The 24,975-nt window shown below is 45.0% G+C and overlaps 1 protein-coding gene across 1 annotated transcript in view; it reads right to left on the minus strand.

Moving 5' to 3' along the window:
- Window positions 1-202: 202 nt before the first annotated feature.
- FH (fumarate hydratase) overlaps window positions 203-24,975 on the minus strand; it is a 70,087-nt gene continuing 45,314 nt past the window's right edge. The window contains exon 10 of the mRNA XM_088474463.1: window positions 203-416. Coding sequence (XP_088330589.1) covers window positions 274-416 — 143 coding nt within the window. The 3' untranslated portion in view covers window positions 203-273. The remainder of the gene's footprint in view (window positions 417-24,975) is intronic.

The raw sequence follows: 24,975 nt of genomic DNA on the forward strand, positions 1-24,975 counted from the left end.
TGGAGAAATCAGAGCCGGAGGGACCAGGCGAGAGTGACAGAGAAAAAGATCCTGTCACAACAGCTACAAGTAACCAAGCAGATTACATTTCTTGTGAATATTGCGTGCTCACACAATACTAATTTGTAGAATAAAACACTTTCAGAAAAAGGCAAAATGTAAAAAAACAAAAAAAAGTTACATAAAACACATTACATTGGGATTATAGGAGGTCATTTTTTATTTACATATACTGACAAAAAAATATTTTGAGTTTGAAATGTACAGTTCCCATTATTTTGGACCCAGCATGTCTTCCGGCCTAACCCATTGGTCAAACTGCTCTGATGTAAGAATTCCAAGTTTGATCGCAGTCTCCTTTAGTGTAGCACCTTCCTTGTGGGCTATTTTGGCAATCTTCGCTGCTTTATCATATCCTGTTAAATGAAAAAATAGGTATGCCATTATTATATTTAGTCATTTTAAAATGTACTTCTGGGTACTTTATTGCAGCATTTTCTTCAAGAAATGTTACCAATTAAGCTAGATCTAACATTTTGTTATATAGATAACATAGAACAAATAGAATATTGATAATTTACCTTAAACATTTCTTATTCATCAGAGCAGTAGTGCATTACAAATCAGATAGCATAAAACATAATAAATAACAAATAGAACAAAGACCCATTACGGGTGTAGATACAGTATATTAATTATACAGTATTAACAGAAAAATATTTCCATTAAAAGTCAAAACCAAAAATTGACACAGAGTACCCACTATCCAGAACAGTCTAAACATGGCAGGCACACCCCCCTAAACTAAAAATTGACCAATAAAATAAAACAGGGGAAAGGAGACCCAAAATTAAACAAATCCCACCTGTAACAGACACAGAAATGGGCAGATCATCCAGTAAAATCTGAGTTTTATACCAAGAGTACTTCGGAAGCACAAATGTATTTGGCATTTTAGGGTCAACGTAAAGAAGTCTATAAAACCCTCCCACAGCTTAACAAAAAAAAAAAAAAAAAAAAAGAAGCTGTGTTAGTCTCCTTATGCAGAGTGAACTCTAGCCAATCCATTTGGAAGGCAAAAAATAGTTTAGCACAGAATCAAGAAACCGATGGGGGATCTGCATGGGTCCACATCTGTAGCATTTAGGGGCCACCGCTGATATAACTAATAATATGTTTTTACTATCTTCCCTACCCGAAACAGACTGTGGCAGAATATCCAAAATCGCCCACTCAACCAATAGTGGAAAATAATTAACTAGATGCAAATCTATTGACCGATGACCCAAATCTACAAATAAGGGGGCATTCCCACATACAAATGTATAAAGGTTGCATCAGAAATCCCACACTTAGTAGAAACACTAGTGTTGGACAATCCCATCAAGAACCTGCAGTGGGGGAAAAGATACCCATTGTGATAAATGTTATAGAACATTCCTCTATACATGCTGGATGAGAGCACTGATTGACAAGAGAGGAATGAGTTTAACAGGCTTTCCATGGTAATATGGGGGAATACAGTACACAAAGTAGATAACCCTGTAGATATTTAAAAATGGTCTAAGGGAATCTGAAGAATTTTATAACGGAGATGAATTGCCCTTTGTCACCCCAGGTCTAACTAATAATAGATCCAAAGAGTTGGACCAATCTTCTGAGGAATAAGTCTGCATCATGGAACTCACATTAGTGTTGCGTCTGAGAGTGGGAATGAGGCAATCCATATTTATTCACCAACTCCGCCACTCGATAGGGCCAGCAGTTTTCAGTGTCAACCAATGTTCAGAAATAAGGAATCCCCATATCTGGCCATGAAGAGAAAGGCACAGAGGCCTACCCATTTTGAAACTCAGGATTTAAAAACTTAGAAATAATATCTTCCCACCTCTCTTCTTTTCCTAGCCTGTCATCTGTCTTCTAATTCAGTTTACTTTAATATTCCATTTCTCCTCTTTTCCTCTGCTCAATAATAGTTTGGAAATTTTGCAGGCACATTTTCCTTGTTACTTGCTTCTCTGCACTCATACTTTATTCCCACATCTAGTTTTCCTCCCCCTACCCAACCCTTCCACACCATTATCATGTGTACCTTCCCCCTCCACTCACTGTCTACCTAATACTCTGCTCTACCCCCTTTTTCCACCCTTGTCTCCTCCACCTCCTCCTTCCTTTATCTCCCCTCCTCTGTCTGCCGTCCTCCCTCTCCTCTACCACTAATACTTTCATTCTCTTCTACCCCTCCTTTGTTCTACTACCCCACTGATAATCCTTCCTCCAAACCTCCTCTCCATGTCACCCCATACCACCCCCATCATATTAAACTCCCTCCCTGCCAACCACCTACAGATTCCCTTCCCAGCTCTGGTCCCCGCATAATCTCTCCACTACATTCATCTCGGCCACTCATATTAAACTCACCTTCTCGCTACAGCAACCCAAATAATCTAATTCACATCTCTCCCACAAACACTGTCCCTCTATCCTGTGCCCTCTGGAATGCCAGATCAGTATGTAACAAACTCGTACCCACCCATCACCTTTTCATCTCTAAAAACTGGCATCTCCTAGCCATTACTGAAACCTGGATTTCACCCTCTGACACCACTTCCCCTGCTGCTCTCTCCTCTGGGGGCCTCATCTTCTCTCATACCCCTCGGCCTGGGGGTTGCCATGGTGGTGGGGTAGGGGTCCTTCTATCCCCCGGTTACTTCTAACCAAATCCTACTCTCTGAACCATCTCTTACTTTCTCTACATTTGAGGTTCATGCTATACGCCTCTTCCAACCAGTTCACCTTAGAGTAGCTGTCATTTACCGTCCCCCTGGCCCTCCTTCCAAATTCATTGACAACTTCGCTTCCTGGCTTCTCCCCTTTCTCTCCTCTGACCTTCCCTCTATTATCCTAGGTTACTTCAATATTCCTATTGATATCCCCACAGAAGCCTCTGCCTCCAAACTCCTCACCCTCATGTCTTCATTTGGTCTCTCCCAATGGACCTCCTCACCCTCCCATGTGAGTGGGCATTCGCTTGACCTGGTCTTCACTCACCGTTGTGATATTTTTGATTACTCCAATTCCCCATTCCCCCTCTCAGACCATCACCTTCTCTCTTTTAACCTATCCCTCTCTCCTTCCCTTCCTCTACCTCCTAAGGCCACTATCACTAAGCGTAACATTGACGCTATTGACACTTTTTTTCTTCCCAGCTTGACTCACTTCTCTCCCCTATCCTCTCTCTCTCCTGCCCTGAACAAGCCATTTCTCTATACAATACCTCCCTTACTTCTTCTCTGGAGTCTGTTGCTCCGGCGATCACTATTCACCCTCGCAGATTTACACCTCAACCCTGGCATTCCAAATGCACCAGATACCTGCAAAAGTGTTCGCGAACTGCTGGACAGTGGAGAAGATCACGCTCTAAGGCTGATTTTCTCCATTTCAAATTTATGCTCTCATCATACAGTGCTGCCCTTTCCCTCTCTAAACAGTCATATTTCAAGAACCTCATCTCCTCTCAGTCCTCAAATCCCAAACGTCTCTTCACCACCTTCAACTCCCTCCTCCACCCACCCCCTCCTCGCTCTCGGCCCTTGATTTTGCTACCTACTTTACATCTAAAATTGACTCCATACGTCAGGACATCATATCCCACCATTCTCCCTGCTATCCACTTCAGCCTCTTTTCCCAGATCACCCCTCTCCTTCAATTTTACCGACTCTAACTTTCTTCTCCCCTGTATCTGGGGAGGAAGTCATGTCCCTCATCCAGTCCTCTCCCCCTTCCACCTCCCCCCTTGACCCTATCCCTTCACGTCTCCTCCGCTACCTCTCTCCTTCTGCCTGCTCCCATATTGCCCACCTCTTTAATCTCTCCCTATCATCAAGCACTGTCCCGTCTGCATTCAAACATGCCCTGGTCTCCCCATACTAAAAAAACAACCCTTGATTCTAACACTCTCTCCAACTACCGTCCCATCTCTCTCCTCCCTTTTGCTTCCAAGCGCCTTACCACCTTTCCTTCCTCTCATTCCCTCCTTGACCCTTTTCAGTCTGGCTTCCGCTCTCTCCACTCCACTGAAACTGCCCTCACAAAAGTTAGCAATGACCTCCTTGCTGCTAAATCCAAGGGCCACTACTCTCTGATCATTCTCCTTGACCTTTCTGCTGCTTTTGACACTGGACCACCCTCTCCTTCTGCAAATCCTTCACTCCCTTGGTCTATGTGACACTGCCCTCTCCTGGCTAGCCTCCTACCTCTCTGACCAATCCTTCTCTGTCTCCTCTCATGACTCCTCTTCTCCCCCACAGCCTCTTGCAGTGGGTGTTCCCCAAGGTTCTGTTCTTGGACCTCTCCTTTTCTCACTCTATACATCCTCACTAGGTGAACTAATCAGCTCTTTTGACCTCCAATATAATCTCTATGCTGATGATACTCAGATCTACCTTTCATCCCCTGACCTCTCTCCTCACTCGTGTCTCCAATTGTCTCTCTGCCATTTCTTCCTGGATGTCCCAGCGATTTCTTAAACTTAATATGTCTAAGACTGAGAAGATCATCTTCCCTCCCCCCTACATAACCACACTTCCCACCATTTCTTTATCAATTGATGGCACAACTATCTCCTCTAGCCCCAAAGTGCGCTGTCTTGGAGTTATCCTGTACTCCTCCCTCTCCTTCAAACCACATATCCAGAATCTCTCACAGTCCTGTCGCTTTCATCTTAAAAACATTTCCAAGATTAGACCCTTTCTCACCCAGGATGCCACTAAAACTCTCATACACTCATTGGTCATCTCCAGATTGGACTACTGTAACCTTCTCCTATCTGGCCTCCCCAAATCCCTTCTCTCCCCTCTCCAGTCTGTCCTCAATGCTGCTGCTCAGCTCATCTTCCTCTCAAAACGCTCTGCATCTGCCTCCCCTCTCCTACAAGCCCACCACTGGCTCCCCTTCCCCTTTAGAACGCAATTTAAGGTTCTCACACTCACTTACAAAGCCCTCAGCCATTCCTCTCCTATTTACATCTCTGATATAATCTCCCTTCACTCTCCTGTCCGCCCTCTTCGTTCAACAAATGCACGCCGCCTCTCATGCCAATTGATTACTTCCTCCCACTCCCGCCTACAAGATTTTGCCTGCGCTGCTCCCCACCTCTGGAACTCTCTCCCGCTTCCCATCAGACTCTCCACCTCTCTCCAATCCTTCAAACGTACTCTCAAGACCCAATATTTCATCAAAGCCTTCCAGCTCTCATCTTAACTTGCTGCTACATACTCCTCTCTCCCTGCCTACCCCATCTGTTTCACCCCTGTCTGTCTGTCCCTCCCCCTTAGAATGTAAGCTCCTATGAGCAGGGCCCTCTACCCTCGTGTGCTTTTCCTTACTATACCTTCATCTACTTCTTACTCTCTACCAGGGCACCTAACACTTGGTTGCTTTGCATTGTTGCTTATCTGGGTGTTATGGTCGTGAATGTAGCAATGTATATTATCCATGTCATGTATTGTATTGTACTGTAAGTCACTGTAAATCAATTTGTTTATGTACTTTGTAAGGCGCTGCGGAACACTTGTGGCGCCATATAAATAAACGATAATAATAATAAAAGTAATGGGAGAAAGAGAGAATGGTGACAATTTGAATTCCTTTGCTTTCTTTTAAAGTGCCAATCATCAGCAGGGGGTTACTAATAATATCCGCAGATAATTCCTCTTTATGGGAATGAAGAAATACCAGTAGGTGCTGATCAGAGAAAAGACTGATCCATTTTTGAATCAGTATGTAGGTCCGTCCTGTGCATCCATGTATCTCAAAACTCCAGCATGACTATATAATTTTAAATTAGGTAAGTTAACCCTTCCATTAGCCCGGGTTTGTTGGAGCTTCAGCAAACCAATTCAAGGACGTTTATTCCCCAAGATAAAGTCCCAAAATGTTTTATACAAAAACTTTCCATCCGCCTGTGAGAGCAGAATTGGCAAAGAGAGGAGTTTAAGAAATGACATTTTTAATAAATGAATCCTACCTAAATAGCAAAACATAAGAGGACGCCACCAAGACAGTCCACCTACTACCTCTCAAATAAGTGACCTCATATTAAGATCATATGTCCCCAATATAACGTAGTAATTCAATTCCCAAATATATAAGAGAATTAATAGCCAATACCACAGGATAAGAGTCACCCCAATGTGGCTTCACCATGGATCTCAAATACAGCGCTTCTGACTTATTCAAATTAATACTAAAGCCAGAAACCTTAGAATAATCTGACAATTTATCAAAGATTTTAGGTATGGTCTGTTCTGGATCTGAAATAAAGTAATAAATCATCAGCAAGGGCTTAAAACTTTAAACTCCTGAGTACCCATCAAAATATCTTTAAAATCTGACCAGGAATAAAGTATGCACAATAACGGGTCCAAAGCTACATTAAAATTACAATGGAGAAAGAGGGCATCCTTGTCAAGTGCCCCTCGTCATTGTAATGGGGGAACTACAGGTGCCAATAATTATCAGGGTAGTGGTCGGTGAACAACCTAAAAAAAAATAAACAGATCAGAGAAAAGTCTACCAAAATCATGTGCCTCAAAGATTTTAAGCAAATGACCCCAAGACACTGTGTCAAATGCCTTTTCTGCGTCTAAGCTCAAAAGCATTGCTCCCAAAGGTGATGGGGAAAGTGAGTTAGACAATAGTTGCAGAAGCTGTTCTAACCCCTTTTACCAAAAATCTACCACGTGTAAATCCCAATTGATGGCGTGTTAGGATACAAGGTAAAAATAATTGGAGGCGATTGGCCTGATTCAAAAGTGTAAAACCTACAGGATGTAACCAATTCTGGATCTTTAGAAGGTTTAGGTATAACTATATTGTATGCTCTATTAAAATTTGGATAATGGAGGCGGTCCTCCAATATACCCTGATACAGAGTAGTGAGGAACGGGACTAATTGTGGATACAACATATTATAATACTTCCCTGAAAAACCATCAGGGCCTGGAGATTTATTATGGAGATGGGAAATAACCTCAGATCTCAATCTCTGTAATATTCTGAGTCAAAATCTCTCTCTGGGCTGAAGTTCGTTTCAGAATTTTTGGCATAATCTGTTTGGGTCCAAGTATTGGTCAACAGGCAACTCTCTAGCAATTTACTGTGTTGTTTATAAACCTCAAAGTTGTTATCTGAGGGATCAGTCTCATATGGTACATAGCTTACGTTACAAGGCATCAACTTACTACGGTATTCTCGTTTCTTCCCAGCCTGATAAGCCAAACTATGGCCCCTCATCATCGCTTTTGAAGTTTCCTAAAAGAGTACTTCCAATGTTCAAGATTATCATCAACAAATTCTATTCATTTGGAATGAAGGAATTGTTTAAAGTGGTCAAATTGGCCGAGAAAAGACGGGAATCTCCAAAACCCACAGGACAATCCAGAAGACCTACTGTAGCCTGAATATCCAAATAAACCGGAGTGTGATCTGATATGACTATACTAAGAATATCACAGGAGAGTACTAAGGGAATACATTTAAAGTCCATCAGTAAATAGTCGATTCGGGACAAAGACTTGTGTACCCGAGAGTTATAAGAGTGGGACCTGTCAGTAGGGTTGAGGGTCATATATATCACAAACCACGGAGGGAGATTAATAAACCTATGCCACCCATTCCCGAAGGCATCAAAGAAGAGGAGGGTCCGGAGCGATCAAGTGCATCATTAGCTACACTATTGAAATCCCCCCCCCCACAAGCAGGTACGGAGTGGGACGACCCAAAAGTAAATTAGACATTGAACGGAAAAAAAAAAGTGTAGTGGTAGACTTACCTTTGTTAACACTTTCTTCAAGTTCCATAGGGTCAACAGGTATACCATGGGGTGAAGGTGGTTGTAGCTAACTGGGCACCAAACAGTCAAAAGCTTTAGCTCCCAGGGTGCACCGGTCCTCCTCTACATATACCCGCGCCCCCAGCTAAAGGCAGACAGTTTGTGAACAAGCTGTCACAAGCCGCCACGCTGCCAATGCTGTGTGGGGTGAACGCCGGACAAGCGTTCGCTGAAGTCTCCTCCTTCCTCCTGTTAGGATCAGTGGTTAGCAGCATATTGTTGCAGTTCCAGTCTTGGTTGCTGCTGAGCCCCTGCACTAATTACTGCCTCTCTGTGTGCACTATGATTGATTCTCCTGTCTGAATACAGCCCAGGTGCTCAATAATTTGTCATTAGGGAAACTTGCTCTGGTTGGGCCCTGTTCCTGTTATATTCCAGCCAGCCCTTCTACTCCTTGCCGGTGAGTTTCTCGTACTTCCGGTTGTTCCAGTCTCCTGTTTTCCAGTCGAGTTCCAGAGCCAGTCTACTGTGTGTATCTACTGCCATTTGTCCCATCCAGGCGGCGCAGTCTGCATTCCACCTTCTCGTGCTGCTTGAGTCATCTAGTCAGCATGGTGCGCTTTCTCCGCCTGAAGCGCCAGTCTGTGTCCAGCACCAGTGTCAACCCAGCGACATTGGCCACTACTCAGCGGTCCAAGTGCGCACTCCAACGCACCGTCACTGGTGTCATCCCGGTGACACCGATAGCGACTCAGCTGTCTAAGTGCGCACTCCAGCGCACCATCGCCAGCATCATCCCGGCGACGCTGGTAGCGACTCAGCATCCTCAGTGCGCAATCCAGCACACCGTCGCCAGTGTCATCCCGGCGGCACTGGTAGCTACTCAGCATCCTACTGCCAAGTCGTTCTGCCCACAAGGCAACAACCAGCCCGGAGGCTGCTATCGGCCCAAAGGCCGCATCACAACTCATTGGCCCACAAGCCTCAACCAGCCCAGAGGCTGCTACTGGCCCAAAGGCCGCATCTCAACTCATAGGCCCTCAGGCCTCAAGCAGCCCAGAGGCTGCAACTGGCCCCAGAGGCCACATCACAATTATACGGCCGCATCTTGCCAAGATATTGCAGCCCTCAAGGCTGTGCAGGACTTTTCCCCACTAGTGACTCTGATCTCATAACACAAGCCCAATGCAGGAGCAGGAGTGGGGAGAAGGTAGAACAGTACACACGAGAAACACTCACAAAAGATGAGGGTATCAGTGACCAAGAGAAAAATACCCAATGTAGCCAGGTGCGTCAGGGTGGGTGCCCTCTACCATAACTCATATTTTCTTCTTCAGGGTCCACGGGGGTACCATTGGGATGTGACAAATTCCACAGGGCCACTGGAGGGACAAAGTGAAGTTGAAGAACACCCTGAAAGAATGTTCTAACATCAGACAGGGGAGCAATCCTTCGCTGGAACCAGACTGACAGTGCAGAAACCTGAACTTTAAGGGAGGCCAGGCAGAGGCAGAGGTCTAACCTAGCCTGGAGAAAGGCAAGCACCCGGGAGAGCCTAAAAACTGTAGGGTCATAGCCTCTGGGAGGTGGGTGATCCAATGGCGCCTGGGCCAGACTGGGGCTATAAGTATCACCATGCCACCTTCTTGCTTGAACTTTTGGAGAGAGATCGGAGGAAAGCGGTATGCGAGACTGAAGTTCCACTTCCCTGCCAGAGCATCCACGAAGGCGTCTGAGGGGTCTCTGGTCCTGAGGACCTTGTGGTTGCGCCATGAGGTCTACGTCTGGTAGGCCCCATTCGTCAAGTAGGAGTTTAAAGACCTACGGGTGGAGAGCCCACTCTCTGACGTGTATGTCCTGATGGCTTAGGATGTCTACTTCCCAGTTGAGGACTCTGGGGATGAACACTGCCAAGATCGCCGGGAGAGGACGTTCGGCCCAGACCAGGATGTTTGCTACTTCCCGCATTGGCTGCCCGACCTCGTGTGCCTCCCTGATGGTTTAGGTAGGCTACAGCAGTTGCATTGTCAAACTGGATTTGGACCGGCCTGCCCCGGAGACAGTCAAAGTGAGTGCTCTGTACACTGCTTGAAGTTCCAGGATGTTTATAGGCAGACTACTTTCTCGGGTTGTCCACCCCGTCCCTGAAAAGATATGATGACCGGTCACCGCACCCCATCCGCGAAGGCTGGCATCTGTAATGAGAAGCTCCCAATTTGGAATCCAGATGGGACATCTGCAGCCACCATGAGAGGGAAAGCCAAACCTCCGGAGGGAGGAAGATCATTTAGGACCGAATCAGATGATATTGCCCGTTCCACCGGGAGATAATCAGTTGTTGAAGGGGCCTGGAGTGGAACTGGGTGTATTCCAGGAGCTGCATTGCTGAGTGAATGGATACCCTACGATTGTGGAGCAACTTGAGCATGCGCAAGTGCAGTGCTGAACTTTTGTCCGCTGGCAGAAAGATCCTTTGTACACGAGAATCCAGGAGTGCACCCAGATGTACCGTCAGCAATGTCGGAGAGAGGAAGGACTTTTTCCAGTTGACGAGCCAGCGGTGTGCTTGCATGAAGGCAATGGTCAGCTGGAGATGGCGTTGTAGAACAACTGGTGAATGTGCCAAAATGAAAAGGTTGTCTAGATATGGCAGGATTCTGACTCCCTGACGCCTGAGGCGGTCCATCATAACTGACAATTTTAGTAAAGACCTGAGGGACTGTAGACAGACCGAAGGGCAGCGCCCGAAACTGGTAATGTTGAAGGACAACAAACCGTAGGAACAGTTGGTGGGCTGGTGTAATAGGCAAATGTAGGTATGCATCCAGAATGTCCAGAGAAGCCATAACATCCCCAGGTTCCAATGCCAGAACAATTGATCGTAAAGTTACCATCCTGAACTTTGGCACACGGATAAACCTGTTGAGGGATTTGAGATTCAGAATAGGCCGATGAGACCCATTGGGCTTCTAAATCAAAAAGAGTGGAATAAAAAAAAAAAAAAAAAAGTTCCTCGATGAACCGAAGGAACTGGTATTATCACACCTGAACTCAGCAGGGAGTGAAAAAAGGACTTGTAAAAAAAAAAAAAAGTTCCTCGATGAACCGAAGGAACTGGTATTATCACACCTGAACTCAGCAGGGAGTGAAAAAAGGACTTGTAAAAAAAAAAAAAAAAAAATACCTGGGGAGGGCGCCTCAGAAAGGTGAGAGACCACTTCTCGGACCCAGGCATGGTAGTAGTTTGACACCATGAGTCGGCGAACTGCAGAAGTCGGCCTCCCACCCTGGGATCCCCCAGGAGGAGTCCTGCCCTATCAGGCGGAGGGTTTGTTGCCAGACTTGGGGGCTGGACGTCTGGCCGGCCATGGATGCTTGGATCGAGACTTAGTGGTCTTGTGTCAATTAGGCTGCCTGGGAGAGGATTGTCCTTTTGCCTTATCCTGGGGACGAAAGGACCGAAAGGAGGATGGTTTAGGCTTAGAGGCAGCTGCTGACAAAAGAAAAACAGATTTTGAGGCTGCCACGGCAACCACGATTTTGTCCAACTCTGTGCCGAACAGCATGTCTGCAGAGAAGGGTAAGGATTTGAGGCTTCTTGGATTCTGTTTTCACCTTCCAGGACCGTAGCCAAAGGACCCGGAGTGAGACTACCAAGGTCGCAAATGCCTTAGAGGCAAGGAGTCCAGTATACAACGCAGCTTCTCCCAAATAAGTCTGCTTCCCGAATATGGGAGATGTAGGCCAGTTGCTCCCTGGTAGCGTCTTATGGCAAGCTGTGTTTCAGTGCCTCCGTCCATTCTTCGGTAGCCTTAGCTACCCAGGCCGTGGTCATAGCCGGCCAAGTAATAGCGCCAGAAAGTGAGTAGACTGACTTGAGACAAGTTTCTTTTTTCTATCCGTGGCATTCTTAAGGTAGGATGTAGACTGTATAGGCAGCGTAGAGCTTCTGACTAAGCATGCCACGTGAGCATCAATGGTAGGAGGGACTTCCCACTTAGTACATTCGCCAGGTGGGAGAGGGTTAAAAGATGCTAGTCTCTTAGGAATCTGGAACTGTTTGCCAGGAGTACTCCATGCTTCCCCATGAGCTCAGTGAGCTGGTCTGATTGAGGGAATTCAGCCTTAACCACTTTTTGGCATTTAATCATCGGGATTTTTAGGCGTACGAGCCGGTTTCTCATCCTCTATGTTCAGGATCAATTTTACAGCCCTCACTAGAGAAGGGACATCCACTGTCGAATGACGGTCCTCCTCGCTCCTGTGCTTTGATGGCTACTGGTCTGTCCGCCTGTGACATTTGCTGATAGGCGGCAGACGTTTGAGCCATATTATGAACAGAGTGGGCAAACGCATCCATCCAAGGAGGATGCATAGGGGTACAGCAGGCTGTAACAGCTGTGGGTACCCGATGGTGGGAGGCAGCGTGGGGGCTGATAAGCGGTAAACTAGCTGCGTCGTAACCTGGGATAAGGAGAACATCCAAGGTGGCTCCTGGACAGAGACTGGTAAGGTGGGTTGTTATGGAACATAAATAGCACAGAGACCATCCACAGAATCCTGAGGGGACAAGCCCGTTGAACAGGATCTGCAAGTAATCAGCCACAGTCCTTTAGAAGACATAGTAATAACCAACCAGCAGCACACAACCAGTGTAAAGCTAGAAATGCAATGTGACAAATACAGTTAAATGTGAATTAATAACGAACCCCTATACGCCTGGTAGATAAAGGTTAAGAAAAAACAGCAGGGTAAATATAACTGATAGTCAGAAAGTTTAAGACAGCATATCACAACAGCAGAGCTAGCACAAGTCACATACAATGCATATCAATAAATATACTTGCAATGGGCACTAAATCAACTACTCAAGCCTTAACAGGCTGGTAGGATTGTGCACTGTATAACCTGGCCCCGAGGAAAGGTATACAGGGAGACTGGACCAGATTCTCCTGAAACCTGTAGTATCAACCATGCCCTGAGAGATGGCTGCTGAGCGTTTCACAGTGAGATGATGGTGACGGAGCACTTTAGAGGTGGGAAACCTCTTGTGAGGGATAAAGCTCTGGGCTGGGGGAGGGGCCTCCCGGAGAGAGATTACCTCCCCTACTGCTGCATCAACCGCCGGGTGCAACTTGCCTCTACAATGGTGCCAAACGCCAGACTTAACTGCCCCTGTGGTCTAGTGGGGGTGCGGACAAACCAGACACCCCACTACAGCATCCTCCGGCTGGTCTCCACAACTGGAGGCAAGGACTGCCGAATACACAATTCCACGCAAGCGAGGAATCGCCTTACCGGTCTTCCCCGTTTGTCTGGCTGCAGTCCTGGTTCTTCCAGTGGAGAAACTAGCTGAGCCCCACTGGCGTCCGCCGTAATCACCGGACCACTCACCGGTATTGTGGCACTGACGGGATTAGTGGGAGCAGAAGCGCAGGCGCCCATTAGGACGTCCGGCGCTGCTTGCTCTGAAAAAAACTAATAAATAAAAGTAAAAGCTTGGGGCTGCTGAATGCAGTCCCCCCGCTAAAAGGTGCAGCCGGCTACTGCCGGCACCAAACTCAAAACTGTCTGCCTTTGGCTGGGGGCGGGGTATATGTGGAGGAGGACCGGTGTATCCTGGGAGCTAAAGTTTTTGACTGTTTGGTGCTCCAACCACCTACACCCCATGGTATCCCTGTGGATCCCTATGGAACCTGAAGAAGAAAATCCAAATTATGGGAATTGAGAAGAGTGTAAGGTTCATCTCGTATAAGCATGTCTAACAAAATCGACTCTGGAACACATTCTGAACTAATAATGGAATAATCTAGGCGTTTCTAAAACACTCAGCCACACCTCTTTTTTTGGTAACAAAGCAAGACTAGACACATTCCTTAATCCAGGAGCTGCGCAAACACATTATCAGAGGTTGCCCAATGTGTCTCTTGTAAAAATGGGATATCTGATCCCAGGTGTTTAAAATGTGAAGCCAACCTTCTATGCTTAATAGGAGAATTCAACCAACGTACATTCCAGGAGACAATGCGGACACAATTATGGATAGCAGAGGACGGGGCAGAACCAACAACTGAAATCATTTATGCTAACTAACCCCAATCTAAAGAGTGAACTCATGCAGATACTGTAAACCACCACGCCATGAACCCATCCCAGCGAGTTGGAGGAAGAACCAGGAAAGAAAAAAAGGGTGCCACCTGCCAAGCCCAGACTTAATATATACAAAATCAAAAAATAAATATAAATAAAACAATTAACATGTGTTTGCTCTGAGGATCTATTTTTTCCTCCAAACATTCAAACAAGGAAATATGTACAATGCTACATATTTCCGCAGCATATAAAATTAGAACAACAAAAATAAGAAAAAGTAGAACCCAAAACCTAGGCCATCTTTTAACCCATAACAACGGTTCAAAACAATAGAACCATAAAACAATATTTGTCCATCTTTTATAAAAAAGTATTTGACCCTGTTGGACTAGCAGATCTAGTAGATAGAGAGTGCACGTATGCTTTGGCTTTGTTGAAATAATCGAACATGCGGACTACTCCATCTACAGTAACTTTCAATTTTGCAATGAATAATAGAGCAAACTGAATGTGGTTATCAAAATGTATTTTACACAGTGGGGAGAATTCCTTCCTCCGAGACACAGCAGCCGAAAAATCCTGAAAAAGCAAAAAAGTTTGTGGCCATCAATAAACGGAGAGCCCTGACGTCTATAGGAGAGAAGCACTAACTCCTTATCCCTGAAGTTTAGATATTTCCCCTTTAGAATGTAAACTCTTATGAGCAGGGCCCTCTATCCTCTTGTGCTTCTCCCTACTTACTTTCATCTACTTCTTACTCCCCACTAGGGCACCTAACACTTGGTTGCTTCAGCTCTGCTGCTTATGTGGGTGTTATGGTTGCTAATGTAGCAATGTTTATTGCTCATGTCCTTTTCCTGCATTGTATTGTATGTCACGTAATTGTTTATATATTTTGTAAGGCGCTGCGGAACACTTGTGGTGCCATATAAATGATGATAATATTTCGCTATTACAGGGCGTGGCCTAGTATCACTGGTGGATCTCTCTGGTCCTAGTCGATGTGCCTGTTCAAAAATCATAGGGGGAGACACCTGAGTTATGCCTAAATCATTATTGAGATCACTTTGTAAATCATCAATCAAGGCTAGTCCCTTCACAGTGGGGATCCCCAAAAAACTCAGATTATTTTGTTGGTTTTTATTCTCCAAGTCATCTATCTTATCTAGGAGAGCCTTAATAGTATCCCCTTGTGAAGTGGAAGATAACTGGAGGGATGACGCAATGTCCTCCACATTGCTTGTGCCTTGTTCTACTGCATCAAGTCTCTTTGTATGAGACTCTAATTGGGAAACCACCGACTTAAGGGTGGAACTGAATTCTTTGAATTGTTGCTCCATAAGGGGCTTAATAACCAGCATCTCCTGGGCCGCTGCCATAGCTGACGGGGCAGCCAAAGCCACCGAGTGCAGAGTATACTCACTCAAAACCAAAGAGGGTGACAATAGGGGAGTGATGGAATGGCCAGGAAAATTAGAGGGGGAAGACACTGTGTAAGTAGATTGCTTCGTCTGAGGTGCATTACCCTTAACAGATTTTATATCTATCTATCTATATCTATATATATCTATATATATCTATATATCTATATCTATATATATATATATATAGATATATATATCTCCAGCCAGAAGGGCAAAAACAAACATCAGCAGGTAGTCCCATACACTTGCAGTCCTTAAACACAAAAAGATGTGAATCGCAGCACTTGCCACTAGGTGACAATAATGTTGCAATCAATACAAACCAAGTTGGTTTATTATACACTATATCCCATATAAGCAGGCTTGGGCAACATTGTAGAAATTTAACATCCAGCCAGGAGAGTGAAAAAGCCCGGAAAAAATAGAGGAACAGTCCCAAACCTTTGCACTCCTTAAACACAAAAAGGTAACAGAGTCCCGGGAAAAAAAAACAATAATAAAAAATAATATATATATGATGGGGGACCACCTAGGAATACCAGGTGTTGTAAAATAACCAAGCAAAGGGACATTTAAGTTTACCCCGTGCGTGTGCATCTCTTCGACATGTCTGGCACTGGATGATTGGTTTTGGATCGTATCTCTGGTTATGTTTCATATATTGGCTCATTTCAGTATTATCTTTTGAGTACCTCATTAATTGGCCCACGATACCTAATTCAGTAAATTTTTTTATTTATCCTGTTTCCAAGAGGATTTTTTACGACCGATTGCCATGCACAATAAAGACAGTTCTGTATTGTCAGATTTCAATAGTTATTGATTACCTAACATTTTTTTCAAGACCAGGTGTCATATATATTTGTTATATGTCTTTTATGTGTCACTTATATTCTATAATTTGAGTCCGCTCTTTGGACTCTGTTTTGTATATACTTGAGTTATACTGCAATGTTTTCTATAGATAAATTATACCGCACAACTGTTTTTTCCTGATGCTCTAACCCTATGTGGTTCCTTGTAATACCGTTCAGGTTACCATGGTTACAGCACACACTTCACCGCCCACTACCTGATGTCTATCACTGGAATGGGTGAGTCATACGCCGAGCGTCATGACATGCTGAGTGACCCGTCGGCCGCATGCGGAAGACGTCACCCACCCGGAGCTGGACAGGAGGGGCGGCCATGCACCACACTTTACACGCTGGTCCCGTGAGTGCCGCTGTTTGCTATATTATATATATATATATATATATATATATATATACACACACATACATACATATACACACACACACACACTAGGTGGCAGCAGTGTCACAGTGACCAGAGATATCTATCACAACACACAATACCCTACTAAGGGGGTTCTTAACTTAAAAATAAAGGTGTATTGTGGATGGTGCAACAGGCCACTAAAGCTGGGTACACACTGACAAATACAGTCAGGTCCATAAATATTGGGACATTGACAGAATTTTCATATTTTGGCCTCTATTCACCACCACAATGGCTTTGAAATGAAACAAACAAGATGTGATTTAACTGCAGACTTTCAGATTTAATTTGAGGATAATTACATCCAAATCAGGTGAACGGTGTAGGAATTACAACGGTTTCTATATGTGTCTCCCACTTTTTAAGGGGCCAAAAGTAATGGGACAAATTAAACAATCCTAAAGCTAACTGTCACTTTTTAATACTTTGTTGCAAATCCTTTGCAGGCAATTACAGCCTGAAGTCTGGAACGCATAGACATCACCAGACGCTGGGTTTCATCCCTGGTGATGATCTGCCAGGCCTCTACTGCAAATGTCTTCAGTTCCTGCTTGTTCTTGTGGCATTTTCCCTTCAGTTTTGTCTTCATCAAGTGAAATGCATGCTCAGTCAGATTCAGGTCAGGGGATTGACTTGGCCATTGCATAACATTCCACTTTTTAGCCTTAAAAAACTCTTTGGTTGCTTTTGCAGTATGCTTCGGGTCATTGTCCATCTGCACTGTGAAGCACCGTCCAATGAGCTCTGAAGCATTTGACTGAATATGAGCATATAATATTGCCCGAAACACTTCAGAATTCATTCTGCTGCTTTTGTCAGCAGTCACAGCATCAATAAATACAAGGGAACCAGTTCCATTGGCAGCCATACATGCCCACACCATGACACTACCACCACCATGCTTCACTGATGAGGTGGTATGTTTTGGATCATGAGCAGTTCCTTTCCTTCTCTTCTCTTCCCATCACTCTGGTGCAAGTTGATCTTTGTCTCATATGTCCATAGGATGTTGTTCCAGAACTTTAATGGCTTTTTTAGATGTTGTTTGGCAAACTCTAATCTGGTCTTCCTGTTTTTGTGACTCACCAATGGTTTGCATCTTGTGGTGAACCCTCTATATTCACTTTTGTGAAGTCTTCTCTTGATTGTTGACTTTGACACATATACATCTACCTCCTGGAGAGTGTTCTTGATTTGGCCAACTGTTCTGAAGGGGTTTTTCTTCACCAGGGAAATAATTCTTTTGTCATCCACCACAGTTGTTTTCCGTGGTCTTCTGGGTCTTTTGGTGTTGCTGAGCTCTCCGGTGCGTACTTTCTTTTTAAGAATGTTCCAAACAGTAGATTTGCCACACCTAATGTTTTGCTATCTCTCTGATGGGTTTGTTTTGATTTTTCAGCCTAATGATGGCTTGCTTCACCGATAGTGACAGCTCTTTGGATCTCATATTGAGAGTTGACAGCAACTGATTCCAAATGCAAATGTCACACCTAGAATCAACTCCAGATCTTTTACCTGCTTAATTGATAATGAAATAATGAGGGAATAGCCCACACCTGTCCATGAAATAGCTTTTGAGTTGATAGTCCCATTACTTTTGGCCCCTTAAAAAGTGGGAGGCACATATTGAAACTTGTAATTCCTACACCGTTCACCTGATTTGCATGTAATTACCCTCAAATTAAATCTGAAAGTCTGCAGTTAAAGCACATCTTGTTTGTTTTTCAAAACCATTGTGGTGGTGAATAGAGGCCAAAATCTGAAAATTCTGTCAATATCCCAATATTTATGGACCTGACTGTATATTGGCTGATCAATTGATCGGCCAATATATCTGGTGCCCGTCGGCCGCTGTGTTCACGACGTTGTTCACAGACATATCGTGTCGGCTGTACTGCACAGCCGATGGACAGATACATGCAGATTTCTGTCCATCGGCAAGTGTGTACAGGCGATCAGCTCCGCGGCCAGCGGGACCCGCGGCTGCCTGGAATATGATGGTCGTTTAGTGTATATGAACGACCATCTACAGATATATCTGCTAGATGTGTACTCATCTTTAGCTACAGATGTCTATATATCAATGGGGCATATAAGCAGTAGTGTTATAGGCATATTATAGGTAGTCCCGTATTCAAAGCGGACAGTAGTCCTGAGATAACTAGCACCACACTTCTCTGCTCAGAGACATAATTGTAGAAGCCAAGTAGAAGGTAGAAATAGAATAGGTAGAAAGTGGGGAGAAATATAAAAAAAAAAAAAAGATTGGGGATGGGATAAGGAGGTTTGGAGGAAAGGGATAACACACAAGGAGGGTAAAGAACCAAGTGTGGGGGAAGAAGAAAAGAAAATGATAGGTGCTACAGACAGTATTAGCATCGAGATGAGTGTTGTGAGACAGCAACCACCGGGACTGCTAACAGCGTGATATCACCAAAGCCAACTCGTTCAGGACACAGCCAAGGGGGACAGGACACCAGAGTCGGCAAGAGACAGACATAGCCGGCCCTCCCGTTACGCGAACTACGCAGCTGCTTAGAGTGCCAGCCAGCAGAGGGTGCTGTAGGCGGCGGTCACCAGCGCCACAGTCCTACCCACACCCTAGAGCCCTCTGCCGCACTCCTCCTCTTTCCACCACCCCTTCGCCACTGCCACACTCCCCCTACCCCCCGGCCGTGACAGCCAGAGCTCACTCCTGAGCTCCGGCTCCCACCCCACGGGCACTGTGGTTGAGATGTCATGACGTCTCTCCCGTAGTTGCGATAAGCGGCGGATGCCGGAGCTCACACCTGACATCCAGCGTCCGACTCCCCCCACGGGCACTACGGGGGAGACGTCATGATGTCTCTCCCATAGTTCCGAGGAGCAGCGGACGTAGGATCGGGGCTAAAGGTAAGTACTGCATGTTTTTTTTTGTGTGTGTGGGCGTGGCACACTAACAGGGGCATTACTACTGGGGGCACACTAATGGGCCATTACTACTGGGGGCACACTCACAGGGGGCCACTACATAAAGGGCAATACTGAGGGTACTGCAGGGGGGACGGGGACTACAACTTGGGTCACTGCATAAGGGGTACCACTATTGGGGGCACTGCATATGGGGGGGGGGGAGGACTATACTGGGGGCACTGCACAGGGGGGACCATTGCTGGGGCACTGCATAGGGGGGGATCACAACTGGGGACACTACTGGAGTCCAGCATGAGGGGGACCTCTCCTGGGGCACAAGGGGCACTGCATAGGGGGGACTACTACTGGGGGACTACATAAGGGGGACCACACCTGGGGCACAAGGGGAACAACTACTGGGGGCACTGTATAAGGGGCACTGCATAGCGGGGGGGATCACTACTGGGGGTCTGCAGAAGGGTGACCACTACTGGGGGCAATGTATAAGGGGCACTACTTGGGGCCTGCATAAGAGGGACCACTACTGGGGGACATTGCGTACTGGGGGTATTGTATAAGGAGCACTGCTGGGGGGACTGCATTAAGGTGCATATGGAATGGAAAGCATTGTTCCCAGAGTGATGAGAAAGGGGTGTGTGTCATGGTTATGGGCTTTTTCCATAAGACCACAGCCCCTTAATTTGTTTGGGCACGGGCAACAATATGCCTGGGGGCGCCAAACAGCTAAGCGAGCGGCCAGGAGGCCACACACAAAAAAAAAAAAAAAAACGCCCTGATTCAGAGCGTCCGTCTCTGAATCAGGCCCTATGTCCGTAGGGTTAGAGAGACACCACATGCTGCCGCAGGTGTGTCACACTCCTGCGGGGAACCAACTAAAGGTCACCCAGCCGAGGCATCAGCAGGGTGGGAAACTTCCAGCTCTCGGTAAGGGTGCAGTGTGTTGGCAATCCAGGTACAAGCCGGTCACAGCCTGTCACATCGGGGGATCGATCTCTCCTGGCAGGGAACAACCACATCAGCAAGATGGCTGGGGAGGCGTTCAGCAGTGCGAGCCAGATGCCAGGGAAACAGTAACAAGGAATCTAAATGTCCAGCATCACACTCCCTGTAGGGACTCCTCGACATCCGCATCAAACAGTGCCTCTAGTTCCCTGAATAGCACCCGCAAAAGTACTTAGGGGCCCGGGTTCTGAGGAGCCCAAATAAAACACGGCCACATACGAGGCCTTCCCACCGTAAGTCCTAATATTGATAGTTTAAAAAAAAAAAATATGTAAAAAATCTAACACAAAATCATCAAATATGTAAATCGATGTCGATCATACAGCCTCTTAAATAAAAGGGATAAATATTAGGGAAAGAAAACACTCAATGTTTTTCAAATGGAAACCTGTTATGTTACATACTTTCTGCTACGCCACACGGTACAGGTTGAGTCTCCCATATCCAAAATGCTTGGGACCAGGGGTATTTTGGATATCGGAATATTCCGTAATAATTGCATACCATATTGAAATGTCTTAGGTATAGGGCCCAAATCTAAACACAGAATGCATTTATGATTTATATACACCTTATACACACAGCCTGAAGGTAGTTTTATACAATATTTTCAATAATTTTGTGCCTCAAACAAAGTGTGTGTACATACATGAAATTCATTTATGTGTCATATACACCTTATACACACAGCCTATAGGTCATTTTATACTTTAGTTTTAATTAATTTGTGCCTTAAACAAAGTTTGTGTGCATTGAACCATCAAAAATCAAAGTTTTCACTATCTCAGTCATGCTAAAAATATTCCGTATTTCGGAATATTCCGTATTTCGGAATATTTGGATATGGGAGACTCAACCTGTATTGTAATACATACAAGATACCCTGTATGCCATAATTTCGATGTGCATATGTCCACCCACAAGCAGGAGGATGATGTAGTCATGAAAAAGCGTAAGAAATATGGGCAGATTATGACCACAATTTGAACGATATCGGGGTTTTTTTTAACAAATTTTATTGATTCGAAAATCAAGCAGTGTTTCTGGCCGTTTTATCTGCATTTTGGCATAACGCTCAGGCCTACATACTACACCAAAAAACAAGCAGATCACCCGATTATTGGCAAATCGCACCGATAATTGTATAGTGTACCTATCTTTATTTGTTTTTCTGGCTTACATCTCTGCACCATGTAATTACAGTAAACAAATCTTTGCATATGATATTTACCTATTAACAGTACAAAGCTCTTTATTATAAACAATGGTTATTGCAAACTGTGCCTGTAATATGTATATAGGTTATTCTAATGTGAATAAAGTAATGAGTAGAATAGACCATGCAATAGCGTGCAAACTTTACTTGTGTTAAGGTGCAGTGCTGTACAATATAAAAGTAACTTCTGCAGAGAATTCATAAAGGAAAAAAGCTAACAATTTTGCAGAGATTGTCCTAGTCTTATGGGTAGGCCATGCTACAGCTTTTGGATATGGTGGGTGCCTTGTGGATTTATCTTGAACATACGTCCTCCATTCGGTGTAGAGATAGTCTTTTGGTCCTGGCGGACACCTGTACTACGTCATAGTAGGCGTGTCCACTTTAATATCCTAAGGAGTCCACCCCCTCAGTATTAACCCATTAAGTGATCTGTACTGGGTAGTCTCTTATAACCAACTAATAATATATAAACACAAGTAAAAAGGAGGAAAATGTTTTTTTTTAAATAATAAAGTTTAACAAGGAGAGTTCTGTAAAACTTACCCTTGTTAACTACCTTTCTTCGAAGTCCATGGGGTCCACATGGAGACAATGGGGGTGTAGGTGGTACTTTGAGGACTGGACACCAAAAGCAAAACTTTTTCGTATCCCAGGATGCTCCGGTCCTTCCCCCTATACCCGCCCACAGCCTGAAGGCAAATCAGTTTTGTTAACAAGCCCAAGGCAGGAGCAGGATAGGAGAGAAGGAAGACTGGTACATTGAAGAATCACACACTCACATAGAGAAGGAAACAAGTGACCAAGAGAAGAAACCTATAAAAGCTAGGAGCGTCAGGGCGGGTGCCCTGTGTACCCTATGGACTTCAAAGAAAGAATTAACAAGGGTAAGTTTTACCATAACTCTCCTTTTCTTCTTCAGGGTCCATAGAGCTTCACAGGGAGACAATGGGGAAATCGCAAAACAGTTGTTCAAGGGCGGGGACGCTCCTGAGCCGAGAGGAGAACTCGACACCCAAAGCAAGCATCCTGAGAGGCAAAAGTATCAAAGGCATAGAACATAGAAAGGTGTGAACAGAAGACCATGTGGCCGCCTCACACAGTTGTTCAGCAGAGGCACCACGTCGGGCTGCCCATGAGGGACCCACAGAGCGAGTAGAACAAGCAGATACTGTAGCCGACACAGGAAGGCCAGTTTGCGTGTAAGCCTGCGAGATAGCCATGCAAAGCCATCTGGCCAGAGATTGTTTGTTAGCTGGCCATCCCTTCTTGTGGAATCCATATAGGACAAAGAGGGAGTCTGATTGCCTGATGAAACTAGTACAGTCCACGTAGATCTTCAGAGCACGGACCACATCCAAAGAGGCCTCACCTGCCGAGAGGTCTGGTGATTGAAAAGCTGGAACCACAATTTCCTAATTAAGGTGGAAACAGGAGACCACCACTGGAAGGAAGCCAGGGTGTGTTCAGAGAACAGCCCTGTCCGGATGAAAGATTAGGAATGAGGAGCGACAGGAGAGCACCCCTAAATCAGATAACCTACGGGCAGATACTATCAGGGGCGGATTGGGATGGAAAACCAGCCTGGGAAATTTATCGAAGCAGCCCTAATGGAAGCGGAGTCAGTTGAGGGGGTGGCGTCTGTCGAGGGGGTCGGGATCATAGGGCCTGATTCTGAGTTGGATGCAGTTGCAGCCATCCTTGCGTCTTTTTCTGCAGTTGTGACTTTAGACTAATGATGCTACAATGCCCCTCCCTGGTATACTGCCGTGCATCCGAATATGCAAGGACTGATATGCCCACTGTCAGTTTCTAATGCCGGGTACACACTAAGCGGGCGGCAGATCGTAGCGACCTATTTGGCACATCTTCCAGTGTGTACCACTATGTCACTGACGATGTGCACTCCCACACGTTGTCAATGACATCGCCCATCGGACTTGCATGCAAGTCTGACGGGCAACATCGTAAGTGAGGGTCATGCTGCCGAATGCAGCATGGCCCCCGCTCTCGCGCCATTGCTCCCGGCATCAGCAAGTGTGTATGCACTTGATAATGCTGACACCCCGCCTGGTCCCGTCGCTAACGAGGTCGGTACACACTACCGGCCTTAAGTCTTTAGATGCCAGCATTGGTTGCAACATCTGAACTTTCACCAGCCCTATGGTGCAGAACATCCATGTAAGTATGGCCTCCAATGTGAGCAATTCAGCGTCTCTATAGCCAACCCCCTGTAACCAGCTAGGAACACCCAACACATTTCTAATACTCTTCTTGGTGCATGCATATGAATCCGCACTGCAACTCAAACTCATACGCAGATGAAAAACAAAGCACAAGAAAAATAAATAAAACACCTTGACCCCTACAGGAAAAAAACACATTGAACTCCGACAGGAAAAAAAAACAAAAACATTATCCCCCACTGGAAAAATTAAAACACATTGGTCCACACAAAAAAATAAATAAAAACACATTCATCCCCATGGGAAAAAAAATATACACATTGACACCAGACAGGACAAAAAAAAAAAAAAAAACACATTAGTCTCCACAGGAAAGAATAAAACACATTGGCCCCCACAAGAATAAAATAAAAATACATTAGCCTCAACAAGAAAAAAATATAAAAACACATTAGTCCCTACAGAAAACAATATACATTGGCCCCCACAGGAAAAAATACAAACACATTGGCCCCCACAAGAGAAAAAAAAAAAACAACCCGCACAGAAAAAAAAATAAAACACATTGGTTCCCACTGGAAAAACAAACACATTGGCCCCTACAGAAATCAATAAAACAATAAGGACCCCACAGGGGAAAAATACACATTAAGCCCTGACAGGTAAAACTATGTAAAAAAAAAAAAATATATATATATATATATATATACACACATACATATATATATATATATATATATATACACATATATATATATATACACATATATATATATACACACACACACACACATATATATATATGTGCAAATACAAAGTACTTGGCACTCTTGCTTACTAAAGAACAACTTCGCTGGGTGCCCTCCTTCGCAAATGAATACAGAAAGTGGCAGTGTATAGACGGCACTCACAGCTATACAGTCAGTCAATGGTCGGAGGTCCCACTCCCCTCAAGTTCAAAGTTTCACATTTATTTAAAATTTTTCATCAGGAACGTTGAACTTGAGGGGGGTGGGACCTCCGAC

The sequence above is a fragment of the Taudactylus pleione genome, unplaced genomic scaffold (genome assembly GCF_031769625.1).
Source record: "Taudactylus pleione unplaced genomic scaffold, aTauple2 ptg000154l, whole genome shotgun sequence".
NCBI classification, from domain to species: domain Eukaryota; kingdom Metazoa; phylum Chordata; class Amphibia; order Anura; family Myobatrachidae; genus Taudactylus; species Taudactylus pleione.